The sequence below is a fragment of the Seriola aureovittata genome, chromosome 10 (genome assembly GCF_021018895.1).
Source record: "Seriola aureovittata isolate HTS-2021-v1 ecotype China chromosome 10, ASM2101889v1, whole genome shotgun sequence".
NCBI classification, from domain to species: Eukaryota; Metazoa; Chordata; class Actinopteri; order Carangiformes; family Carangidae; genus Seriola; species Seriola aureovittata.
This window is the reverse complement of record NC_079373.1, coordinates 28,117,076-28,142,101: the sequence shown is the minus strand read 5'-3', so window position 1 is coordinate 28,142,101 and position 25,026 is coordinate 28,117,076. Positions and strand designations below refer to the sequence as shown.

The 25,026-nt window shown below is 44.8% G+C and overlaps 2 protein-coding genes across 6 annotated transcripts in view; both read right to left on the bottom strand.

Moving 5' to 3' along the window:
• The window catches only part of nox5 (NADPH oxidase, EF-hand calcium binding domain 5), an 11,770-nt gene extending 5,314 nt beyond the window's left edge, over positions 1-6,456 (bottom strand). Inside the window, exons 1-8 of one of the 2 annotated variants that reach the window (XM_056387645.1) lie at positions 6,405-6,448; positions 5,705-5,810; positions 3,845-3,983; positions 3,598-3,748; positions 3,254-3,464; positions 1,382-1,619; positions 509-662; positions 257-429 (exon numbers count right to left, since the gene is read on the bottom strand). In XM_056387645.1, coding sequence (XP_056243620.1) covers positions 257-429; positions 509-662; positions 1,382-1,619; positions 3,254-3,464; positions 3,598-3,748; positions 3,845-3,964 — 1,047 coding nt within the window. In that variant the 5' untranslated portion in view covers positions 3,965-3,983; positions 5,705-5,810; positions 6,405-6,448. Of the gene's footprint in view, positions 1-256; positions 430-508; positions 663-1,381; positions 1,620-3,253; positions 3,465-3,597; positions 3,749-3,844; positions 3,984-5,704; positions 5,811-6,404 lie in introns of both variants that reach the window. The other variant, XM_056387646.1, reaches the window with a different exon arrangement.
• A 392-nt stretch (positions 6,457-6,848) lies between these two features.
• rpgrip1l (RPGRIP1 like) overlaps positions 6,849-25,026 on the bottom strand; it is a 29,560-nt gene continuing 11,382 nt past the window's right edge. The window contains exons 15-26 of one of the 4 annotated variants that reach the window (XM_056386184.1): positions 24,255-24,698; positions 23,955-24,097; positions 20,566-20,911; positions 17,992-18,227; positions 17,708-17,803; positions 17,383-17,439; positions 14,565-14,715; positions 13,224-13,306; positions 12,084-12,270; positions 11,762-11,846; positions 8,121-8,257; positions 6,849-7,903 (exon numbers count right to left, since the gene is read on the bottom strand). In XM_056386184.1, coding sequence (XP_056242159.1) covers positions 7,761-7,903; positions 8,121-8,257; positions 11,762-11,846; positions 12,084-12,270; positions 13,224-13,306; positions 14,565-14,715; positions 17,383-17,439; positions 17,708-17,803; positions 17,992-18,227; positions 20,566-20,911; positions 23,955-24,097; positions 24,255-24,698 — 2,108 coding nt within the window. In that variant the 3' untranslated portion in view covers positions 6,849-7,760. Of the gene's footprint in view, positions 7,904-8,120; positions 8,258-11,761; positions 11,847-12,083; positions 12,271-13,223; positions 13,307-14,564; positions 14,716-17,382; positions 17,440-17,707; positions 17,804-17,991; positions 18,228-18,989; positions 19,124-19,391; positions 19,488-19,677; positions 19,914-20,565; positions 20,912-23,954; positions 24,098-24,254; positions 24,699-25,026 lie in introns of those variants that run through there. The other 3 variants (XM_056386185.1, XM_056386186.1, XR_008828775.1) reach the window with 3 other exon arrangements.

Here is a 25,026-nt window from a genome sequence, read left to right as displayed (position 1 = left end):
CCTGATCCACCTCCACCTGATCCACCTGATTCACCTGATCCACCTGATTCACCTCCCCCTGATCCACCTGATCCACCTCCACCTGATCCACCTGATTCACCTGATCCACCTCCCCCTGATCCACCTGATCCACCTCCCCCTGATCCACCTGATCCACCTGATCCACCTGATCCACCTGATTCACCTGATCCACCTGATTCACCTGATCCACCTGATCCACCTCCCCCTGTCATCCCTCAGTGTCCGGGTGTCTCACCTCGAAGTGTCCGCTGCGTCGTACGAAGGTGCTGGAGCAGAGCACCATCAGGCAGATCACCACCTGCAGGATCACTCCAGTCACTGAGGCCGTCCCCTTCACCCAGCCGATCCCGGGCCGTGTGGTCAGCAGGTACTCCCACAGGCTGAACTCACTGCTCTCTGAAAGCTGGACTGAGAGACACAGAGACGGGACATGAGGAGACACTGAGGATGACACCTGTCTCTGTACCTGTCTCCTGAGTGTCTGTACCGAAGTTGAAGATGTGGGCCGTCGTGTGGACCAGGGTGTAGCAGAGGATGGCGTAGCCCACGATCTGATGCAGCAAGATGTTCTGGTCCAGAGGTAAGACCCTCACCACCCAGGTGGCCCTCAGCCATGTCAGACAGCGCCGCAACATCAGCACCTGCACAGGTAAGGTCCACAACCACAACAGTTAGAGTCAGTAACAACATGTGCAGTTCAGTCGTGAGGCTGACAAACAGCTGATCTTAAGAATAAACTCAAACACAAACAGCTGATCTTAGGAACAAATAAACTCAAACACACAGTGGATCAGTGTCTCCAGGTCAGAGCCTAAACCAGACTAAACACTAAAGACTGAGACCAAAGATTAAGACTAAAGACCAAAGACTAAAAACTAAGACTAAGACTAAAGACTAAGATTAAGATTAAGACTAAAGACTAAAGACTAAACTCTAACCACTAAAAACTAAAGACTAAAGACTAAGACCAAAGACCAAAGACTAAGTCTAAGACAAGGACTACTACATCTACCTTTAGACTGTATGGAGCTTTAATATAAATGAACGTTTGTATAATAATGTATAAAAGTGTCTCCACATTGACGAACTGCTGCTGACAATAGAAAAGTATTTCATAAAGAAAATAAAAACTCATCAGACACATAAAGTGAAATTGTTAAATATAAATCCTTTTGATATCACAACAGTGTGTGCTGTATCTGTGAAGTTTAATGATGAAGCTCTGCATCATATTTCAGAAGATCATTATATGTTTGTAGCTGTGCAGTAAAATATGTTGGATTATAAACATGATGTAAATAATCCTCCTGACCTCCCAGCTCTGACTGCCCCCCCCCCCCTCCGTCCTGATGGATCGTACCATGACGAAGGTGCAGTTGAAGTTGAGACACTGTCCGCAGCCCTTGGCCACCATGAACCAGGCCCCCCCCTGGCTGTGGTGCAGCACGGCCCCCATGAACAGCAGCAGGCTGAGGCAGGCGTACACACACAGGAACAGCAGCTTACGACTGTTGTTGTGCCAGTAGGCCCGGGTCAGGTACCGGGGCGTCTGACGCTTCTTCTGGTCCAGGTCAGGAGGCTTCAGCCAGTTAGCAGCACTGGGGGGGGGGGGGGGGGTGAGAGAGAGAGAGGGGAAGATGATGATGATGATGATGATGGTGATGGTGATGATGATGATGGTGATGGTGATGATGATGATGATGATGATGATGGTGATGTGATGATGATGATGATAATGATAATGATGATGATGGTGATGATGATGCTGATGATGATGATGATAATAATGGTGATGATGATGGTGATGGTGATGATGATGATGGTGATGATGATGATGGTGATGGTGATGATGATGATGATGGTGATGGTGATGGTGATGGTGATGATGATGATGATGATGGTGATGATGATGGTGATGGTGATGATGATGATGGTGATGATGATGATGATGATGATGATGATGGTGATGGTGATGATGGTGATGGTGATGATGATGATGGTGATGATGATGATGGTGATGATGATGATGATGATGGTGATGGTGATGGTGATGATGATGCTGATGATGATGATGATAATAATGGTGATGATGATGATGATGATGATGGTGATGATGGTGGTGATGATGATGATGATGATGATAATAATGGTGATGATGATGATGGTGATGGTGATGGTGGTGTGATGATGATGATGATGGTGATGTGATGATGATGATGATGGTGATGATGGTGATGATGCTGATGATGATAATAATGGTGATGATGATGATGATGATGGTGATGGTGATGGTGGTGTGATGATGATGATGATGGTGATGTGATGATGATAATGGTGATGTGATGATGATGATGATGATGATGATGGTGATGATGATGCTGATGATGATGATGATGATGATGATGGTGATGGTGATGGTGATGATGATGATGATGATGATGGTGATGTGATGATGATGATGATAATGGTGATGTGATGATGATGATGATGATGATGATGATGATGATGATGATGCTGATGATGATGATGTGATGATGATGATGGTGATGGTGGTGTGATGATGATGATAATGGTGATGTGATGATGATGATGATAATGGTGATGTGATGCTGATGATGATGATGATGATGTGATGATGATGATGTGATGATGATGATGATGATGATGATGATGGTGATGGTGATGGTGATGATGATGATGATGATGATGATGATGGTGATGATGATGATGATGATGATAATGATAATGATGATGATGGTGATGATGATGCTGATGATGATGATGATGATAATAATGGTGATGATGATGGTGATGGTGATGATGATGATGATGATGATTATGATGATGATGATGATGGTGATGTGATGATGATGATGATAATGATAATGATGATGATGGTGATGATGATGCTGATGATGATGATGATAATAATGGTGATGATGATGGTGATGGTGATGTTGATGGTGATGATGATGATGATGATGATGATTATGATGGTGATGATGATGCTGATGATGATGATGATAATAATGGTGATGGTGATGTTGATGGTGATGATGATGATGATGATTATGATGATGATGATGATGGTGATGTGATGATGATGATGATAACGATAATGATGATGATGATGATGGTGATGATGGTGGTGATGGTGATGATAATGATTATGATGATGGTGGTGATGATGATGATGGTCATGATGATAACGCCAATGTCGATGATGTCAGACCTGATGGTGAGGTTCTCCATCACTTCAGGGAACGTCTCCAGCTCGGCCTTCAGCTCCTCAAAGGTGATGGAGCCACTGTTGTCTTTGTCAGCTGACTCGAACAGCGCCAGCGTCAGGTCGTCCAGCTTCTCTTCCGGCAGAGAGATGGCGCTCTCACGCAGACATGACTTCAAGACCGTCCTCAGCTCGTCTGGATCGATGGAGCCACTGCCTGCAGACACAAGAAACCTTCAACTGGAGGAGAAGAACACCTGAGGAACACCTGATACATCAGTCAGTGGCCTAAATAGACCAGAATGCACTGCATGCACTCCTGTCTCCGTGTTGGACCTTCAGGTACTGACCGTCTACGTCGTAGACCTGGAACAGGAACTTGAGCTTGTCGGTCTCGCTGCCGTGGATGAGCAGGTCCAGAGCTTTGAGTAGCTCGTCCAGACTGATGGAGCTGCTGCCATCCGAGTCAAATAGAGCGAAGAAACGCTCGGCAAAGAAAGACTGCACAACAACACACACATGACAACACAAGGTCACAGCACAGGTCAGAGTCTAAACCAGCATCAGGTCTCCTGTGTGTCAGCTTCGGTGACTCACCTCTTTGACCTTCAGAGCTGTTTTAAACTCGTCCAGGTCGATCTCTTTGTCGTCTCCCGCGATGCTCTCAAACTGTTTTGTGACCCACTCCAGCCAGCGAGCGTCCTCATCCAGACTCATGGTGACGTCTGTGCTGCAGCTGGACGACACACACCAACAGTCTCATGAGTCTAATCCTGGACTGACCGGGGGGGGGGGGGGGGGCACACACACAGGTACAGTCTGGTACAGGCCAGATACCAGTCAGGTAACGACTTCCTCAGGGTTCAGTCCTGGGTCCTCTGTTATTCTCTACATGTTCTCTATAGGACACAGAGTCCATCAGTTTGACTCTAATCACTTCTACGATGACGATGTTCAGCTTTACATGAATGAGAACTTCTCAGTTAATGAGTTTTAAAGTGTTTTTTAATGAGTTCTTACATATGTCAAATCTCTCTTTGTGTCTTTATATCTCTCTTTATTATCTCTTTATGCGTTTTTATCTGGTGTCTTGTTGCTCTTCTTGTTAAATTATTTCATAACCGGTTAAAGACACTTGCAGTGTTTACACAGCACTGTGAAGCATTTTTAAGTCTGCCGCATTAAACAGGAACATTTTATATAAACACCTTCACTTTTAGCACAAGCTTGAGTAATTCTACATGACTAATCTTTTCTATTTCCTTTCTTTTGGTTTGTTTCATGTCCATCTTTATTTAAATGTTCTTTATACTGTGTTGTACGATGAATCTGATTAAGTCTTTTTACAGATCAGATCTGCGTGAAGGAGATCATCCTGCTGCTGAACAATCACAAAACCTGGTCCTGGTCTCTGACCCATAAACTCAACTGGAAATGTCGTTCAACCACAAGGGGCTGCACTCAAAAGATAAAAGTCAACCATGAAAGAAACACACGGTGATAAACAGACTGTGAACAGGTTTTGAAAAGACAAAATAAAATAAAGTAGATTCAACAGGAAAATAAAAACTACAGTGCAGTGGAAGAGAACAATCAATCTTAAACAAATACAATAACAGTCAAACAGAAAAGCCTAGATCCTGCCTCATCAATCAGCTGCTACGTTCTGCTTTTACTGCTGAGGCTGAAAATCTACCTTTTCCTTTAACTCAGCTCATCTTATTTATGTTGTTCATTTGGATGAGATTCTGATCTCAATCTCATCTCATGTGCATCTCGTTATCTCATCTCTATCTCCTTTCCATCACGTCTTTATCTCATCTCATCTATATATCATCTTTATCTCATCTATATATTATCTTTATTTAATCTATATATTATCTTTATCTCATCTCATCTATATATCATCTTTATCTCATCTATATATCATCTTTATTTAATCTATATATTATCTTTATCTCATCTCATCTATATATCATCTTTAGCTCATCTATATATCATCTTTATTTAATCTATATATTATCTTTATTTAATCTATATATTATCTTTATCTCATCTCATCTATATATCATCTTTATTTAATCTATATATTATCTTTATTTAATCTATATATTATCTTTATCTCATCTCATCTATATATCATCTTTATTTAATCTATATATCATCTTTATTTAATCTATATATTATCTTTATTTAATCTATATATTATCTTTATCTCATCTCATCTATATATCATCTTTATTTAATCTATATATTATCTTTATTTAATCTATATATTATCTTTATCTCATCTCATCTATATATCATCTTTATTTAATCTATATATCATCTTTATTTAATCTATATATCATCTTTATTTAATCTATATATCATCTTTATCTCATCTATATATTATCTTTATCTAATATATATACTATCTTTATCTCATCTATATATTATCTTTATCTCATCTCATACCTCCTGCTGCAGCATCACAGTAATAACAGTGTGTTGTGTGTGCGGCTCGGCTCGAATGGTCAACCTTCATGAACAGCTGAAGTCCTGTGGACGTCCTGCTGTATTCCTACAGAGGGACGTTCAATGACAGACTGCAGCATCATTTAGGATGTTGCCATGGAGATGTCACAGGGAAAGAAAGACACAACAAATACACAAACTGTGGCCAAAACGTATGAGACAACAAACCAACAAACACAGACTCTTCCTCCATGACAGCTGATCCCTGACTTCCTGTTTTCAGTGTAACATAAAATATAAACAGAATATTTACAGGTCTTATCATTATAAGAATTATAAGAATAATTCTCATGATCATCACTGTTCATTATTTCCTGGTTTGGTTTCTAAAACATCAGCAGTCACGTTCATCATCATGACAATTACTTTCAGTAGTTCAATAGTTTCATTAATTAATTCATTTCTGAATATGTTCAATGATACAGTACAAAGAATGAATAAGTGCTCCATTAATACAGATGATTTAATGTTATTGTTTGCTGATCGTTACCCAAGTCAAAGATGTTTCCTGTAACGTGAGAAGACAAACACAAAAATCTCAGTCTTGTTCTTGTTAAATGATAAAAGCAGCTGCAGGTAAAGTTTGACATTAAACCTGCTGCAGAGTCTCAATAAATAAAAGAAGTAAATGAATCTTTACCTGCTGCAGTGACAGTGTCTCCGTCCTCAGCTGTTCAGTGTTGATGTTTCTGTGTCTCCTCAGTCTTTTCTCCACACGTCCCGTCTGTGTCAGCTGGAGCTGACATCCTGCCGCCCACTGAGCCTCGCCTCGCCTCTACAGACAACAGCTGTTTAACAATCTCTGTGCAGACGAGACCTAAATCTACATCAGGAACAGGACTGAGTCCAAGAGTCCGGAGTCAACTCAGACTCAACGGCTGATCACACAAACATTGTTAAATTCACTTGTCGGGAACAGAAACAGGAAGTTCAGAGTCAACACGTTTCAACCTGAGGTGATGACAGGTTCTGGATTTACAGTAATTTAATACATTATAAGAACAGTTTATTACTGAAGCCACGAGAGGCAAGTGACTTTTTTTTTCTGGGAAGAAAGAAAACAAAAATTCACACACAAAAAAAAAAAGTTTATTTAAAAATGTTTATTTTGAACAGCAAAGGCTTTCTGTCAAAAACACTTGAGGAAGTCAGGTGAGATAATACATGGAGCAACAAAGCCCACAGCAGTAATCACATGGGCGTATGTATGAGTCTCATTATGTTTATTAATTTAGTTTCTATTCTTTTCAGTTTTTTCTTCATTTTTACTTGAACCGTTTTTTTACCTAAGCTAATGTAGTTTTGAGCGGGATGTTTGTATGTAAAATGTGTACTTGATTATTATTGAATATTGTGATCATACTGACCAGATTCATATCAGAGTTGATGTTGGATCACAGAGCTGTGCGATGATGACATTGATGATATTTGGACCCAGGTGTGAAGAGAAACTCTCTTTATTAGAGCACAATACAAAACTTCAGAGGAAAGCTCAGATTTAAGGCACGTACTCTCTCCGATAAACAGACACAGACTGACACATGAGTCTGGACTGTGCAGGTGAGTCCGCTCACCTGGATCAGCACACTCACACGGACTCAGTAAAAACATCATTAAATAATTAAATAAAAACTGGATTAAACAGCTGTTGGACATTAAACACTCACTAATATGTCAGAGCAGAGGGACACTGGTCTTCAGTTCTTCTTCTTCTGTGTTTTATACAGACTGTATTCACAGCTCCACCTGGTGGCTGCTCAGGTCACTGTCTCACATCTGGCCAGAGGTGCGTTTCAACCATGACCTGAAACTGATCAAGTTTTTAAACAAGACTGTGTTTCAGTGTGAAACTCACTGACATGTAGAACATGTTCAGTTCCACTCTGATCCGGATCACATGAAAACCCTGAGGCCTCAGACCCCGTCCTGAAACATCTCATGTATGTCGTTAGTTTGTCTGGTCGATGATGTCAGCTGATGCTGAGTCAGCGATGCCTCATGCTGTTGGAAGCAGAGACGAGACGGGGGTTCGTTCAGGGTCCTGGTCCTGGTCCTCCATGATGGCCTGCAGAGCCTCCAGACCCTCCACAGACACAGTCAGACTGCCGACCACCTCACTGCTGTCCCCCACATCCAACACTGAGAGGACACACACACACACACACACACACACACACACACACACACACACACACACACACACACACACAATTCATGCTGAGAGCTGCTGTCATGTGTCCTGTAGAGAGAGAGAGAGAGAGAGAGAGAGAGAGAGAGAGAGAGAGAGAGTGTGTGTGTGTGTGTGTGTGTGTGTGTGTGTGTGTGTGTGTGTGTGTGTGCGTGTGCGTGTGCTGACCGGTCAGACTGGTCTCCGTCAGGTCTCGTTGTGTCTCCAGGATCTCAGGGATCCTGATGAAGGCCACTCCCACGTCCTCACACTCTCTCTCCTGCTCCTCCTCCTCTGGAGGTTCACTCACCACCGTGAACCGGATCCTGGTCAACAACAACAACAACAACAACAACATCAAGAACATTCACAACAACAACAACAACATCAACAACATCAACATTCACAACATCAACAACATCATCAATATCAACATTCACAGCAACAACAACATCATCAACAACAACATCAACAACATCAACAACATCAACATTCACAGCATCAACAACATCATCAACAACAACATCAACAACATCAACATTCACAACATCAACAACATCAACAACATCAACAACAACATCAACAACATCAACATTCACAGCAACAACATCATCAACAACAACATCAACATTCACAACATCAACAACATCAACATTCACAACATCAACAACATCATCAACATCAACAACAACATCAACAACAACATCAACATTCACAGCATCAACAACATCAACAACATCAACATTCACAGCAACAACATCATCAACAACAACATCAACACTCACAACATCAACAACATCATCAACATCAACATCATCAACATCAACAACATCAACATTCACAGCAACAACATCATCAACAACAACAACATTCACAACATCAACAACATCATCAACATCAACAACATCAACATTCACAACATCAACAACATCATCAACATCAACAACATCAACATTCACAACATTAACAACATCATCAACAACAGCAACAGCCACAACATCAACAACAACAACATCATCAACAAGATTCACAACAACATCATCAACAACAACATCAACATCCACAACAACAACATCAACATTCACAACATCAACAACATCATCAACAACATCAACAGCCACAACATCAACAACAACAACAACATCAACAACATCAACATTCACAACAACATCAACATTCACAACAACAACAACAACAACATCCACATCAACAACATCCACAACAACGTAATCAACATCAACAACATCAACAACATCAACATTCACAGCAACAACATCATCAACAACAACATCAACATTCACAACATCAACAACATCAACATTCACAACATCAACAACATCAACATTCACAACATCAACAACATCATCAACATCAACAACATCAACAACAACATCAACATTCACAACATCAACAACATCAACAACATCATCAACATCAACAACATCAACATTCACAGCAACAACATCATCAACAACAACATCAACACTCACAACTTCAACAACATCATCAACATCAACATCATCAACATCAACAACATCAACATTCACAGCAACAACATCATCAACAACAACATCAACATTCACAACATCAACAACATCATCAACATCAACAACATCAACATTCATAACATCATCAACATCATCAACATCAACAACATCAACATTCACAACATTAACAACATCATCAACAACAGCAACAGCCACAACATCAACAGCAACAGCCACAACATCAACAACAACAACATCATCAACAAGATTCACAACAACATCATCAACAACATCAACATCCACAACAACAACATCAACATTCACAACATCAACAACATCATCAACAACATCAACAGCCACAACATCAACGACAACAACAACATCAACAACATCAACAACATCAACATTCACAACAACAACAACAACATCCACATCAACAACATCCACAACAACGTAATCAACATCAACAACAACATCAACACTTACAACAACAACATCCACATCAACAACATCAACAACATCCACATCAACATCAACAACATCCACAACAACATCAACAACATCATCAGCAACAGCAACAACATCAACATCCACATCAAAAGCAACAACAACATCATCAACAAGATTCACAACAACAATATCATCAACAACAGCAACAGTAACAACATCAACAACAGCAACAGTAACAACATCATCAACAACAACATCATCAACAACATCAACAACATCAACAACAACATCAACATCCACAACAACAACATCAACATTCACAACATCAACAACATCATCAACAACATCAACAGCCACAACAACAACAACATCAACAACAACATCAACAACATCAACATTCACAACAACAACATCCACATCAACAACATTCACAACATCATCAACAACATCAACAACAACATCATCAACATCAACAGCAACAACATCAACAACAACATCAACACTTACGACAACAACAACATCCACATCAACAACATCAACAACATCAACAACAACATCAACATTCACAACATCAACAACATCATCAACATCAACATCATCAACATCAACAGCAACAACATCAACAACATCAACATCAACAACATCAACATTCACAACATTAACAACATCATCAACAACAGCAACAGCCACAACATCAACAACAACAACATCATCAACAACTTACGACAACAACAACATCCACATCAAAAACATCAACAACATCCACAACAACATCAACAACATCAACAACATCATCAACAACAGCAACAGCAACAACATCAACATCCACATCAAAAGCAACGACAACAACATCATCAACAAGATTCACATCAACAACATCATCAACAACATCAACAGCCACAACATCAACAACAACAACAACAACAACAACCACAACAACATCATCAACATCAACACTTACAACAACAACATCCACATCAACAACATCAACAACATCCACAACAACATCAACAACATCAGCAACAGCAACAGCAACAACATCAACATCCACATCAAAAGCAACAACAACATCATCAACAAGATTCACAACAACAATATCATCAACAACAGCAACAGTAACAACATCAACAACAACATCATCAACAAGATTCACAACATCATCAACAACAACATCAACATCCACAACAACATCAACATTCACAACATCAACAACATCATCAACAACATCAACAGCCACAACATCAACAACATCAACAACATCAACAACATCAACAACATCATCAACATCAACAACATCAACATTCACAACAACAACATCCACATCAACAACATCAACAACATCAACAACAACATCATCAACATCAACAGCAACAACATCAACAACATCAACACTTACAACAACAACAACATCCACATCAAAAACATCAACAACATCCACAACAACATCAACAACATCAACAATATCATCAACAACAGCAACAACATCAACATCCACATCAAAAGCAACAACATCAACATTCACAACATCAACAACATCATCAACAACATCAACAGCCACAACATCAACAACATCATCAACATCAACAACATCAACATTCACAACAACAACATCCACATCAACAACATCAACAACATCAACAACAACATCATCAACATCAACAGCAACAACATCAACAACATCAACACTTACAACAACAACAACATCCACATCAAAAACATCAACAACATCCACAACAACATCAACAATATCATCAACAACAGCAACAACATCAACATCCACATCAAAAGCAACAACAACAACATCATCAACAAGATTCACAACAACAACAACATCATCAACAACAACAACAACATCAACAAGCTGTTTCCCTCTGTCCTCAGGTGTGTTCTCACCTTTCCATCGCAGGGTTTCGTCCCTGCAGGACGTCCCTCAGCAGCTGCCGCCTCGCCCCGTTGTCCTCAGCGTCCACAGGGATGACTGAGGAAGAGCAGACACATAGTCTGAATGTCAAACGATCCTCCACACTACACCTGTTATTATCATGCTCAAAAGGAGCCCAGAGAACTACAGAGAGAGCTCAGGTGAAGAGCAGGTGTGAGAGGGAACAGCCTGACTCTGACTCCTCCCTCCATCAGCTGTGACATCAGAACATGAGGTGGAGTCACAGTAACACCTGATCAGCAGCATGAGCACAGATCTGGTCCAGGATCTCACCTTTGCTGTAGTTGAAGTTGATGCTCTTGCCCTGGGGGGGTTTGGGTAGAGAGAGGGGGGTCTCCTCCGTGGGCAGATCCAGGAAGGAGTACTCCACAAACAGACGCACCACGCTGCTGTCCTGGGCCATGCGAGACTCTGCCCTCAGGCTCAGAGACACCACCTCCACCCGAACTCGCTCCGAGGACTGAGGACGAATACGGACCAGAGTCTGTCAGGGTTCAGGTCTGTGACCCCTCCCCCACCGGATTCACTGATGTCACCACCAGTACACTGTGATCTCACTGTGATGTCACCATCAGTACACTATGATGTCACCACCAGTACATTGTGATCTCACTGTGGTGTCACCACCAGTACACTATGATGTCACCACCAGTACATTGTGATCTCACTGTGGTGTCACCATCAGTACATTGTGATTTCACTGTGATGTCACCATCAGTACACTATGATGTCACCATCAGTACATTGTGATTTCACTGTGATGTCACCATCAGTACACTATGATGTCACCACCAGTACATTGTGATCGCACTGTGATGTCACCATCAGTACACTATGATGTCAGCACCAGTACATTGTGATCTCACTGTGGTGTCACCACCAGTATACTATGATGTCACTGTGACGTCACCACCAGTACACTGTGATCTCACTGTGGTGTCACCATCAGTACATTGTGATCTCACTGTGATGTCACCATCAGTACACTATGATGTCACCACCAGTACATTGTGATCTCACTGTGATGTCACAATCAGTAAACTATGATGTCACCACCAGTACATTGTGATCTCACTGTGATGTCACCATCAGTACACTATGATGTCACTGTGATATCACCACCAGTACATTGTGATGTCACACCAGTACACTGTGATGTTGTTTAGGTGGAAAATATAAATTAGATATAATTAGTCTCTCCTGATTGGACAGTGGTCTGACTCTCTATCAGTATCAGCAGCAGAGAGTCATATCAATATGAATGATCAATGAATGTTTAACGAACAGAAACACCTTCACAAATCACTGCACGGTGAAAACAAGAGCTCAGTTATGTGTTCCAGACTCCATGGTAACAACACCGCCACCGATTTATTCCTTCTGTCCTGTCCCGGAGGGAGGGGCTTCACTCACCTTCCTCCCCGTGGCCTGACCCTGAACGATGCAGTCATCGCTGTCCGACTGAGTCGATTCACTCTGATCCTGTTTGGCCACATCTGGATCAGGGAGCAGGAAACAAGACGACTGTGATTGTGAGTGAGGGAGGACAACAGTGTGTTTTTAAGAAGGAAATAAACAGCGAATGATCAAGGTCTGAACACACAGGTGGCTCGGGGGGGGGGGGGGGGGGGGGGCAGAGAGAGGGGTGGACAGAGAGAGAGAGAGAGAGACAGAGAGAGGGAGAGAGAGAGGAAGAGAGGGGCAGAGAGAGAGAGAGAGGGAGAGAGACAGAGACAGAGAGAGGGAGAGAGAGAGGGAGAGGGGTGGACAGAGAGAGAGAGAGACAGAGAGAGGGAGAGAGAGAGGGGGAGAGACAGAGACAGAGAGATAAACAGAGAGAGGGAGAGAGAGAGAGGAAGAGAGAGACAGAGACAGAGAGAGGGAGAGAGAGAGAGATAAACAGAGAGAGGGAGAGAGAGAGGGAGAGAGACAGAGACAGAGAGAGGGAGAGACAGAGAGACCGAGAAAGAGACAGAGAGAGAGACAGAGAGAGAGAGGGAGAGAGAGAGGGAGAGAGACAGAGACAGAGAGAGGGAGAGAGAGAGGGAGAGAGACAGAGACAGAGAGAGGGAGAGAGAGAGGGAGAGAGACAGAGACAGAGAGAGGGAGAGAGAGAGGGAGAGAGACAGAGACAGAGAGAGGGAGAGAGAGAGGGAGAGAGAGAGGGAGAGAGACAGAGACAGAGAGAGGGAGAGAGAGAGGGAGAGAGACAGAGACAGAGAGAGGGAGAGAGAGAGGGGGAGAGACAGAGACAGAGAGAGGGAGAGGGAGAGAGACAGAGAGAGGGAGAGAGAGAGAGAGACAGAGACAGAGAGAGGGAGAGAGAGAGGGAGAGAGACAGAGACAGAGAGAGGGAGAGAGACAGAGACAGAGAGAGGGAGAGAGAGAGGGAGAGAGACAGAGACAGAGAGAGGGAGAGAGAGAGGGGGAGAGACAGAGACAGAGAGAGGGAGAGGGAGAGAGACAGAGAGAGGGAGAGGGAGAGAGAGAGAGAGAGACAGAGACAGAGAGAGGGAGAGAGAGAGGGAGAGAGACAGAGACAGAGAGAGGGAGAGAGAGAGGGGGAGAGGTATTCACTGTCATTAACATTTTATCACTATTGGCAGCTCATCCAGTATTTATGTGAGTTCTGCTCAGGAAACATCTGCACCTGTAAGACAGAGCTCAGGGTCTGAACAGGAACACAGCTACAACAACAGCATGTTTTTATTGATCACTGGAAGTAATTCTGACAATCAATAATAATGTCCTCACCTTGGATTATGTCCTCAGAGATTTCAGAATCATCAGAGTAGGACTGAGAGCTCGCCGGGACCAGCTGTCCTTCAGAGAAGTGAGACTCGTCTTCATCGTCCTCTTCCTCTGGAGCGGGGCGACGAGCTGGACTCACCTCCGGCTGAGACACCTGGGGTCACAACACACACAGTAACACACACAGTTACACAGTAACACACAGTAACACACAGTAACACACAGTAACACAGTAACACACAGTTACACAGTAACACACACAGTAACACAGTAACACACACAGTAACACACAGTAACACACAGTAACACACACAGTAACACACACAGTTACACAGTAACACACACAGTAACACACACAGTTACACAGTAACACACACAGTAACACACACAGTTACACAGTAACACACAGTAACACACAGTAACACACAGTAACACACACAGTTACACAGTAACACACAGTAACACACACAGTAACACACACAGTAACACACACAGTAACACACAGTAACACACAGTAACACAGTAACACACACAGTAACACACACAGTAACACACAGTAACACACACAGTAACACACACAGTAACACACAGTAACACACACAGTAACACACAGTAACACACACAGTAACACACACAGTAACACAGTAACACACAGTAACACACACAGTTACACAGTAACACACAGTAACACAGTAACACACACAGTAACACACAGTAACACACAGTAACACACACAGTAACACACACAGTAACACACAGTAACACACACAGTAACACACACAGTAACACACACAGTAACACACACAGTAACACACACAGTAACACAGTAACACACACAGTAACACACACAGTAACACACACAGTAACACAGTAACACACACAGTAACACACACAGTAACACAGTAACACACATAGTAACACACAGTAACACACACAGTAACACACACAGTAACACACACAGTAACACACACAGTAACACACAGTAACACAGTAACACACAGTAACACACAGTAACACACAGTAACACACAGTAACACACAGTAACACACAGTAACACACACAGTAACACACACAGTAACACACAGTAACACACAGTAACACACAGTAACACACACAGTAACACACAGTAACACACACAGTAACACACACAGTAACACACACAGTAACACACACAGTAACACACAGTAACACACAGTAACACACAGTAACACACAGTAACACACAGTAACACACACAGTAACACACAGTAACACACAGTAACACACAGTAACACACAGTAAGACACACAGTAACACACAGTAACACACACAGTAACACACACAGTAACACACACAGTAACACACAGTAACACACAGTAACACACAGTAACACACAGTAACACACAGTAACACACAGTAACACACAGTAACACATACAGTAACACACAGTAACACACACAGTAACACACACAGTAACACACACAGTAACACACAGTAACACACAGTAACACACAGTAACACACAGTAACACACACAGTAACACACAGTAACACACAGTAACACACAGTAACACACACAGTAACACACAGTAACACACACAGTAACACACACAGTAACACACACAGTAACACACAGTAACACACAGTAACACACAGTAACACACAGTAACACACAGTAAGACACAGTAACACACACAGTAACACACAGTAACACACAGTAACACACAGTAACACACAGTAACACACACAGTAACACACAGTAACACACAGTAAGACACAGTAACACACAGTAACACACATAGTAACACACAGTAACACACACAGTAACACACACAGTAACACAGTAACACACAGTAACACACACAGTAACACACACAGTAACACACAGTAACACACAGTAACACACAGTAACACAGTAACACACAGTAACACACAGTAACACACAGTAACACACACAGTAACACACAGTAACACAGTAACACACAGTAACACACACAGTAACACAGTAACACAGTAACACACAGTAACACAGTAACACACAGTAACACAGTAACACAGTAACACACACAGTAACACACAGTAACACACAGTAACACACAGTAACACACAGTAACACACAGTAACACACACAGTAACACAGTAACACACAGTAACACACATAGTAACACACAGTAACACACAGTAACACACACAGTAACACACAGTAACACACACAGTAACACACAGTAACACACACAGTAACACACAGTAACACACAGTAACACACACAGTAACACACAGTAACACACACAGTAACACAGTAACACACAGTAACACACATAGTAACACACAGTAACACACAGTAACACACACAGTAACACACAGTAACACACACAGTAACACACAGTAACACACACAGTAACACACACAGTAACACACAGTAACACACAGTAACACACAGTAACACACAGTAACACACACAGTAACACACAGTAACACACAGTAACACACACAGTAACACACAGTAACACACACAGTAACACACACAGTAACACACAGTAACACACAGTAACACACAGTAACACACAGTAACACACAGTAACACACACAGTAACACACAGTAACACACACAGTAACACACAGTAACACACAGTAACACACACAGTAACACAGTAACACACACAGTAACACACAGTAACACACACAGTAACACACAGTAACACACACAGTAACACACAGTAACACAGTAACACACAGTAACACACAGTGACAGAGTGTACAGGAAGTACTCAGACCTTCACCTATCCCTCACTTTACTGTAGATTATGTGAGAACAGAGGAATGTTTCACTCTGTGTAAGTTTACCTGTTCACCAGGTGATGATGTCGTCTCTCTCCTGCCTGCTGAGCTCCTGTCCTCATGCTAACAGAAGAACACAATAAAACAATAAACTGGTTTATTTTAGTTTCAGTCTGACTCTACTGTCCAAACCTCTAGTACAGAAACACCTGACCAGATGAGACCAGGTTCAGTCCAGAGTCAGCTGGTTTCATGTACAGTATGTTTCTGTTTCTCTGTCCACGTTGTTCCCATCAGCTCAGCTGTTTGTTTCTCAGCTGTTTCAGGAGCAGGAGAGGTGAACAGACTCTCGATCAGTCTGTGATAGAACAGGAAACTAACGTCTTCTCACCTGCTCGTCTGCAGCTCTCGACTCTATGAAGGTGACTCTCTTGGCAGCCTGTGCGTCTTTCACCTGTGTCTTCTGTCTGAGTTTTGGCAGCGGGGCCTGACGGAGAGAAGAAGAATAAAACCTGTATCAGCTGGTTCATGCAGGATGAACATGTGTCTGTACCTGTGCTGCAGCTCTGTCTTCACTGTCTGAACATCCGGACTGTGGACAGATCACCTGTGTGGACGTCTGTCTGTTTAAATCACTTCATCAGGATCTGTGATGTCGTTGATTCATCTCCTCACCTTAGCTGCAGCAACACGAGGGAGGGAGGAGAGAGGAGGAGGATCTTGGTCCTCCTCCTGCAGTATCTCTTCCAGGTGTCTGTCCTTCAGTCGTTCATCTCTCTCCTCTTCATCACCGTGCTCGTTCTTCGGCTCTGCAGTTTCCTCCTCTACAGGGTGGTAGGTGAACTTCCACTTCAGGGTTACCTGTATGTGTCCAGCGGGAAGTCCAGAGGGATCGGTTAGCTCAAACACACCTGAAGGACAAACAAGACAAACTACATCAGAAGACAGGTGACAACCACCTCAGCAGGTGCAGATGTCTCGTACAGAGACACACCTGAGTCCTCACGCTCTGAGATAAACCATGAAGAAGAGTCAGTCAACAGGAGAGAAACATTCAGAACAAACTTTATTAAAATGTTATTTAATTTCATGTGGCTCATACATTTATATTGATGTTATATTATAATTTATATTTCAAATTATTATTATTATTATAAATTAATCAATATTATAAATCATTATATAAATAAAATCAATCCATTGTATTGATCTGAAATCAGACAGTTGACCTCAACAACAGATTTGATGTGAATGTAAAGCAGCTGTTTACGGAGCAGCTGAAACCCCCCATGTGACCTTCACTAACACACACAGCCTCAAAGAGCCAAACAATAATCAATAACCTGCATTATTGATTCATCTATTCATTATTTTCTTTATTAGTCTTTTGATCTGTAGAAGATCAGAAAAACTGAAAACTGACGTCTTCAATTCAAAACTCAAAAATAAAAGACCTGAGATTCTCTAATCAATTAAGTGTATAATTACTGCAGCTCTGCCCCGCCACACGACAGAAGACATCCTGAGTGAGACCAGAGTCCCACACACAGTAACACAGTAACACACACAGTAACACACAGTAACACACACAGTAACACACAGTAACACACACAGTAACACACAGTAACACAGTAACACACAGTAACACACAGTGACAGAGTGTACAGGAAGTACTCAGACCTTCACCTATCCCTCACTTTACTGTAGATTATGTGAGAACAGAGGAATGTTTCACTCTGTGTAAGTTTACCTGTTCACCAGGTGATGATGTCGTCTCTCTCCTGCCTGCTGAGCTCCTGTCCTCATGCTAACAGAAGAACACAATAAAACAATAAACTGGTTTATTTTAGTTTCAGTCTGACTCTACTGTCCAAACCTCTAGTACAGAAACACCTGACCAGATGAGACCAGGTTCAGTCCAGAGTCAGCTGGTTTCATGTACAGTATGTTTCTGTTTCTCTGTCCACGTTGTTCCCATCAGCTCAGCTGTTTGTTTCTCAGCTGTTTCAGGAGCAGGAGAGGTGAACAGACTCTCGATCAGTCTGTGATAGAACAGGAAACTAACGTCTTCTCACCTGCTCGTCTGCAGCTCTCGACTCTATGAAGGTGACTCTCTTGGCAGCCTGTGCGTCTTTCACCTGTGTCTTCTGTCTGAGTTTTGGCAGCGGGGCCTGACGGAGAGAAGAAGAATAAAACCTGTATCAGCTGGTTCATGCAGGATGAACATGTGTCTGTACCTGTGCTGCAGCTCTGTCTTCACTGTCTGAACATCCGGACTGTGGACAGATCACCTGTGTGGACGTCTGTGTCTGTTTAAATCACTTCATCAGGATCTGTGATGTCGTTGATTCATCTCCTCACCTTAGCTGCAGCAACACGAGGGAGGGAGGAGAGAGGAGGAGGATCTTGGTCCTCCTCCTGCAGTATCTCTTCCAGGTCTCTGTCCTTCAGTCGTTCATCTCTCTCCTCTTCATCACCGTGCTCGTTCTTCGGCTCTGCAGTTTCCTCCTCTACAGGGTGGTAGGTGAACTTCCACTTCAGGGTTACCTGTATGTGTCCAGCGGGGAGTCCAGAGGGATCGGTTAGCTCAAACACACCTGAAGGACAAACAAGACAAACTACATCAGAAGACAGGTGACAACCACCTCAGCAGGTGCAGATGTCTCGTACAGAGACACACCTGAGTCCTCACGCTCTGAGATAAACCATGAAGAAGAGTCAGTCAACAGGAGAGAAACATTCAGAACAAACTTTATTAAAATGTTATTTAATTTCATGTGGCTCATACATTTATATTGATGTTATATTATAATTTATATTTCAAATTATTATTATTATTATAAATTAATCAATATTATAAATCATTATATAAATAAAATCAATCCATTGTATTGATCTGAAATCAGACAGTTGACCTCAACAACAGATTTGATGTGAATGTAAAGCAGCTGTTTACGGAGCAGCTGAAACCCCCCATGTGACCTTCACTAACACACACAGCCTCAAAGAGCCAAACAATAATCAATAACCTGCATTATTGATTCATCTATTCATTATTTTCTTTATTAGTCTTTTGATCTGTAGAAGATCAGAAAAACTGAAAACTGACGTCTTCAATTCAAAACTCAAAAATAAAAGACCTGAGATTCTCTAATCAATTAAGTGTATAATTACTGCAGCTCTGCCCCGCCACACGACAGAAGACATCCTGAGTGAGACCAGAGTCCCACACACACAGGTGAGCCTCACCTGTGACCCTGTGGTCCTGAGCCAGAGGCAGCAGAGGGACTCTGGTCTTCCCCAGGTACGTGTCCATCTGCTCCTCCTTGTAGTCGAACACGTAGAACTGCAGGACCTCCGACCTCAGGTACCGGTCCAGACCCCCGTCCATCAGGACCGAGAAGGACCTGAGGTCATCGAAGTGGGGGTCACAGTTGTCGGGGACGGTGGCGCTTGGGGAGTCAGAGAAGTCGAAGAACTTGTAGACCACGTAGGGACTGGGACGCTGGGATGATCTGGACCCGAGGTCTCGACAGCCGTGGACCGTGATGAACAGCTGGTTCCAGCTGCTGCTACTGCTGCTCAAAGACTGCAGCTGAGACAGGAGACAGGAGAGAGGACACAGGAGAGAGGAGACAGGAGACAGGAGAGAGGAGAGAGGAGACAGGAGAGAGGAGACAGGAGAGAGGAGACAGGAGAGAGGAGACAGGAGAGAGGAGAGAGGAGAGAGGAGACAGGAGAGAGGAGAGAGGAGACAGGAGACAGGAGAGAGGAGACAGGAGAGAGAGAGAGGAGGAGACAGGAGAGAGGAGACAGGAGACAGGAGACAGGAGACAGGAGACAGGAGAGAGGAGAGAGGAGACAGGAGAGAGGAGACAGGAGACAGGAGAGAGGAGAGAGGAGGGAGGAGGGAGGAGGGAGGAGGGAGGAGAGAGGAGAGGAGAGAGGAGAGAGGAGAGAGGAGAGAGGAGAGAGGAGACAGGAGAGAGGAGAGAGGAGACAGGAGACAGGAGAGAGGAGACAGGAGAGAGGAGACAGGAGAGAGGAGAGAGGAGAGAGGAGAGAGGAGGGAGGAGAGAGGAGAGAGGAGACAGGAGAGAGGAGAGAGGAGAGAGGAGACAGGAGAGAGGAGACAGGAGAGAGGAGACAGGAGAGGAGACAGGAGAGAGGAGAGAGGAGAGAGAGGAGGAGAGGAGGAGAGAGGAGAGAGGAGAGAGGAGACAGGAGAGGAGAGAGGAGAGAGGAGACAGGAGAGAGGAGAGAGGAGACAGGAGAGAGGAGAGAGGAGAGAGGAGAGAGGAGAGAGGAGAGAGGAGAGAGGAGAGAGGAGAGAGAGGAGAGAGGAGAGAGGAGGGAGGAGGGAGGAGAGAGGAGAGAGGAGAGAGGAGACAGGAGAGAGGAGAGAGGAGAGAGGAGAGAGGAGAGAGGAGACAGGAGACAGGAGAGAGGAGAGAGGAGACAGGAGAGAGGAGACAGGAGAGAGGAGACAGGAGAGAGGAGACAGGAGAGAGAGGAGAGAGGAGAGAGGAGACAGGAGAGAGGAGAGAGGAGACAGGAGACAGGAGAGAGGAGACAGGAGACAGGAGACAGGAGACAGGAGACAGGAGAGAGGAGAGAGGAGACAGGAGACAGGAGAGAGGAGAGAGGAGACAGGAGAGAGGAGACAGGAGACAGGAGAGAGGAGAGAGGAGGAGAGAGGAGAGAGGAGACAGGAGACAGGAGAGAGGAGACAGGAGAAGAGGAGACAGGAGAGAGGAGAGAGGAGGAGAGAGAGAGAGAGAGGAGAGAGGAGAGAGGAGAGGAGAGAGGAGGAGGAGAGAGGAGACAGGAGAGAGAGGAGAGAGGAGAGAGGAGACAGGAGAGAGGAGGAGAGAGGAGGAGAGAGGAGACAGGAGAGAGGAGACAGGAGACAGGAGACAGGAGACAGGAGGAGAGGAGAGAGGAGGGAGGAGGGAGGAGGGAGGAGAGAGGAGAGAGGAGACAGGAGACAGGAGAGAGGAGAGAGGAGACAGGAGGAGAGGAGAGAGGAGACAGGAGAGAGAGAGAGAGGAGAGAGGAGGAGAGAGAGAGAGGAGACAGGAGAGAGGAGAGAGGAGAGAGGAGACAGGAGACAGGAGACAGGAGAGGAGGAGAGAGGAGACAGGAGGAGAGGAGACAGGAGAGAGGAGAGAGGAGACAGGAGAGAGGAGAGAGGAGAGAGAGGAGACAGGAGACAGGAGACAGGAGAGAGGAGAGAGGAGACAGGAGAGAGGAGACAGGAGGAGGAGAGAGGAGGAGGAGAGAGGAGACAGGAGAGAGAGAGGAGAGGAGACAGGAGAGAGGAGAGAGGAGAGAGGAGAGAGGAGAGAGGAGGACAGGAGAGAGGAGAGAGGAGACAGGAGAGAGGAGAGAGGAGACAGGAGACAGGAGAGAGGAGAGAGGAGAGACAGGAGAGAGAGAGGAGACAGGAGAGGAGAGAGGAGAGAGGAGACAGGAGACAGGAGACAGGAGACAGGAGAGAGGAGAGAGGAGAGAGGAGGACAGGAGACAGGAGAGAGGAGAGAGGAGACAGGAGAGAGGAGAGAGGAGACAGGAGAGAGGAGACAGGAGACAGGAGACAGGAGAGAGGAGAGAGGAGAGAGGAGAGAGGAGGACAGGAGAGAGGAGAGAGGAGACAGGAGAGAGGAGACAGGAGACAGGAGACAGGAGGAGAGGAGAGAGAGAGAGGAGACAGGAGAGAGGAGAGAGGAGAGAGGAGAGAGGAGAGAGGAGACAGGAGAGAGGAGAGAGGAGAGAGGAGACAGGAGACAGGAGACAGGAGAGAGGAGAGAGGAGACAGGAGAGAGGAGACAGGAGAGAGGAGAGAGGAGACAGGAGAGAGGAGAGAGAGGAGAGAGGAGACAGGAGACAGGAGACAGGAGAGAGGAGAGAGGAGACAGGAGAGAGGAGACAGGAGAGAGGAGAGAGGAGACAGGAGAGAGGAGACAGGAGACAGGAGAGAGGAGAGAGGAGAGAGGAGAGAGGAGACAGGAGAGAGGAGAGAGGAGACAGGAGAGAGGAGACAGGAGACAGGAGACAGGAGAGAGGAGAGAGGAGACAGGAGAGAGGAGACAGGAGAGAGGAGAGAGGAGACAGGAGACAGGAGACAGGAGACAGGAGAGAGGAGAGAGGAGAGAGAGGAGACAGGAGACAGGAGAGAGGAGAGAGGAGACAGGAGAGAGGAGAGAGGAGACAGGAGAGAGGAGACAGGAGACAGGAGACAGGAGAGAGGAGAGAGGAGAGAGGAGAGAGGAGACAGGAGGAGAGGAGAGAGGAGACAGAGAGAGGAGACAGGAGACAGGAGACAGGAGAGAGGAGAGAGGAGAGAGGAGACAGGAGACAGGAGAGAGGAGAGAGGAGAGAGGAGAGAGGAGACAGGAGACAGGAGACAGGAGACAGGAGAGAGGAGAGAGGAGAGAGGAGACAGGAGACAGGAGACAGGAGAGAGGAGAGAGGAGACAGGAGACAGGAGACAGGAGAGAGGAGAGAGGAGACAGGAGAGTTAGAGTCACATCTGAAGGTGTTCAGTGATGCTGCTGCTGTTACCGTGGTGATGTGATTATTACTGACGGACAGGTGGACTGGAGCTGAGGTTTTAATAAAGTGTGGGGAGCAGGTACCTGTGCTCCTTCAGTCGGGGCTGAGTGGACGTGGCCCACAGCCTTCACCTTCTCCCTGTAGAGGAGGACGCTCTCCGTCATGGGGATCCTCAGTCTCAGCCAGTAATCCACCGAGCCCACAGACCTCAGCTCATCAGCTGCTCCTGAGGCGGGAAACATGTCGTCAGTGCTGAAGACCCCTGAACCTGAAACCTGTGGCGACACGGACCCGGACCTGGAACCGGACCTGCTTCTTTACTCGACAAACTGCCTCCAGGAAGGAAACAGGTTTGAACCTGTCTGTGTGTCTGTGTCACTCACCGACCAGCGGGACGGTCCCGTGGACTTTCCCATCATGCTCCAGCAGCTGCTGCAGTCTCAGCCGTCCGGAGCCCAGCGTCCTCCAATCCAGACCCAGGGCCTGATGCAGCTCCACAGTGACGGAGGATCTGCTGAGGTAGTCCAGGAAGCGGTCATCCACGCTCACCACGTACCTGGACGTGAAGCCGTAGACGGGTCTGACGCCTGTCACCACCGGCGTGGCGTGCAGCTCGAACAGGTAGAAGGAGTACGTACAGAAGGTGGAGGGCTCAGCGTCGCCCAGAGCCTCCAGGGCAGACGGGGCCAGCGTTGCGCCGACTATCTGCAGCTCCAGGAGGTTCTCTCCTCGCTCCAGGTGAAGAGCTTCATCAAACTCGTCCTCGTCGGTGACGTCCGGTTTGAAGACGTAGGTTTTGGTGCCGTAGGCGACGCCTCTGAGCTGAGCTGAGGAGACGGACAGGAGACAGTCAGACAAGTCATCAGAGACAGAGGACACCTGAGCAGAGGAGGAGGGGCCTCAGAGAAACACCTGGTGTACACCTGGTCTTTATCATCAGCTCTGAGTTCGTCAGTTCACACCTGCTGTAAAATGCGTCTCGATTGCCCCCGTGATCAGATCTCACTTCCTGCTTTATATGCAGATGAACAGGTATGTGTTGTTGTTTTCAGCCAATCGACGGATGGCTCTGTTGTCAAGGTTAATGAAATCATTGCTGTGAAGCTCTGATTGGCTGTTTGTTTGTGAAATGTTGAGTTTCTCCTTCAGGGTTGA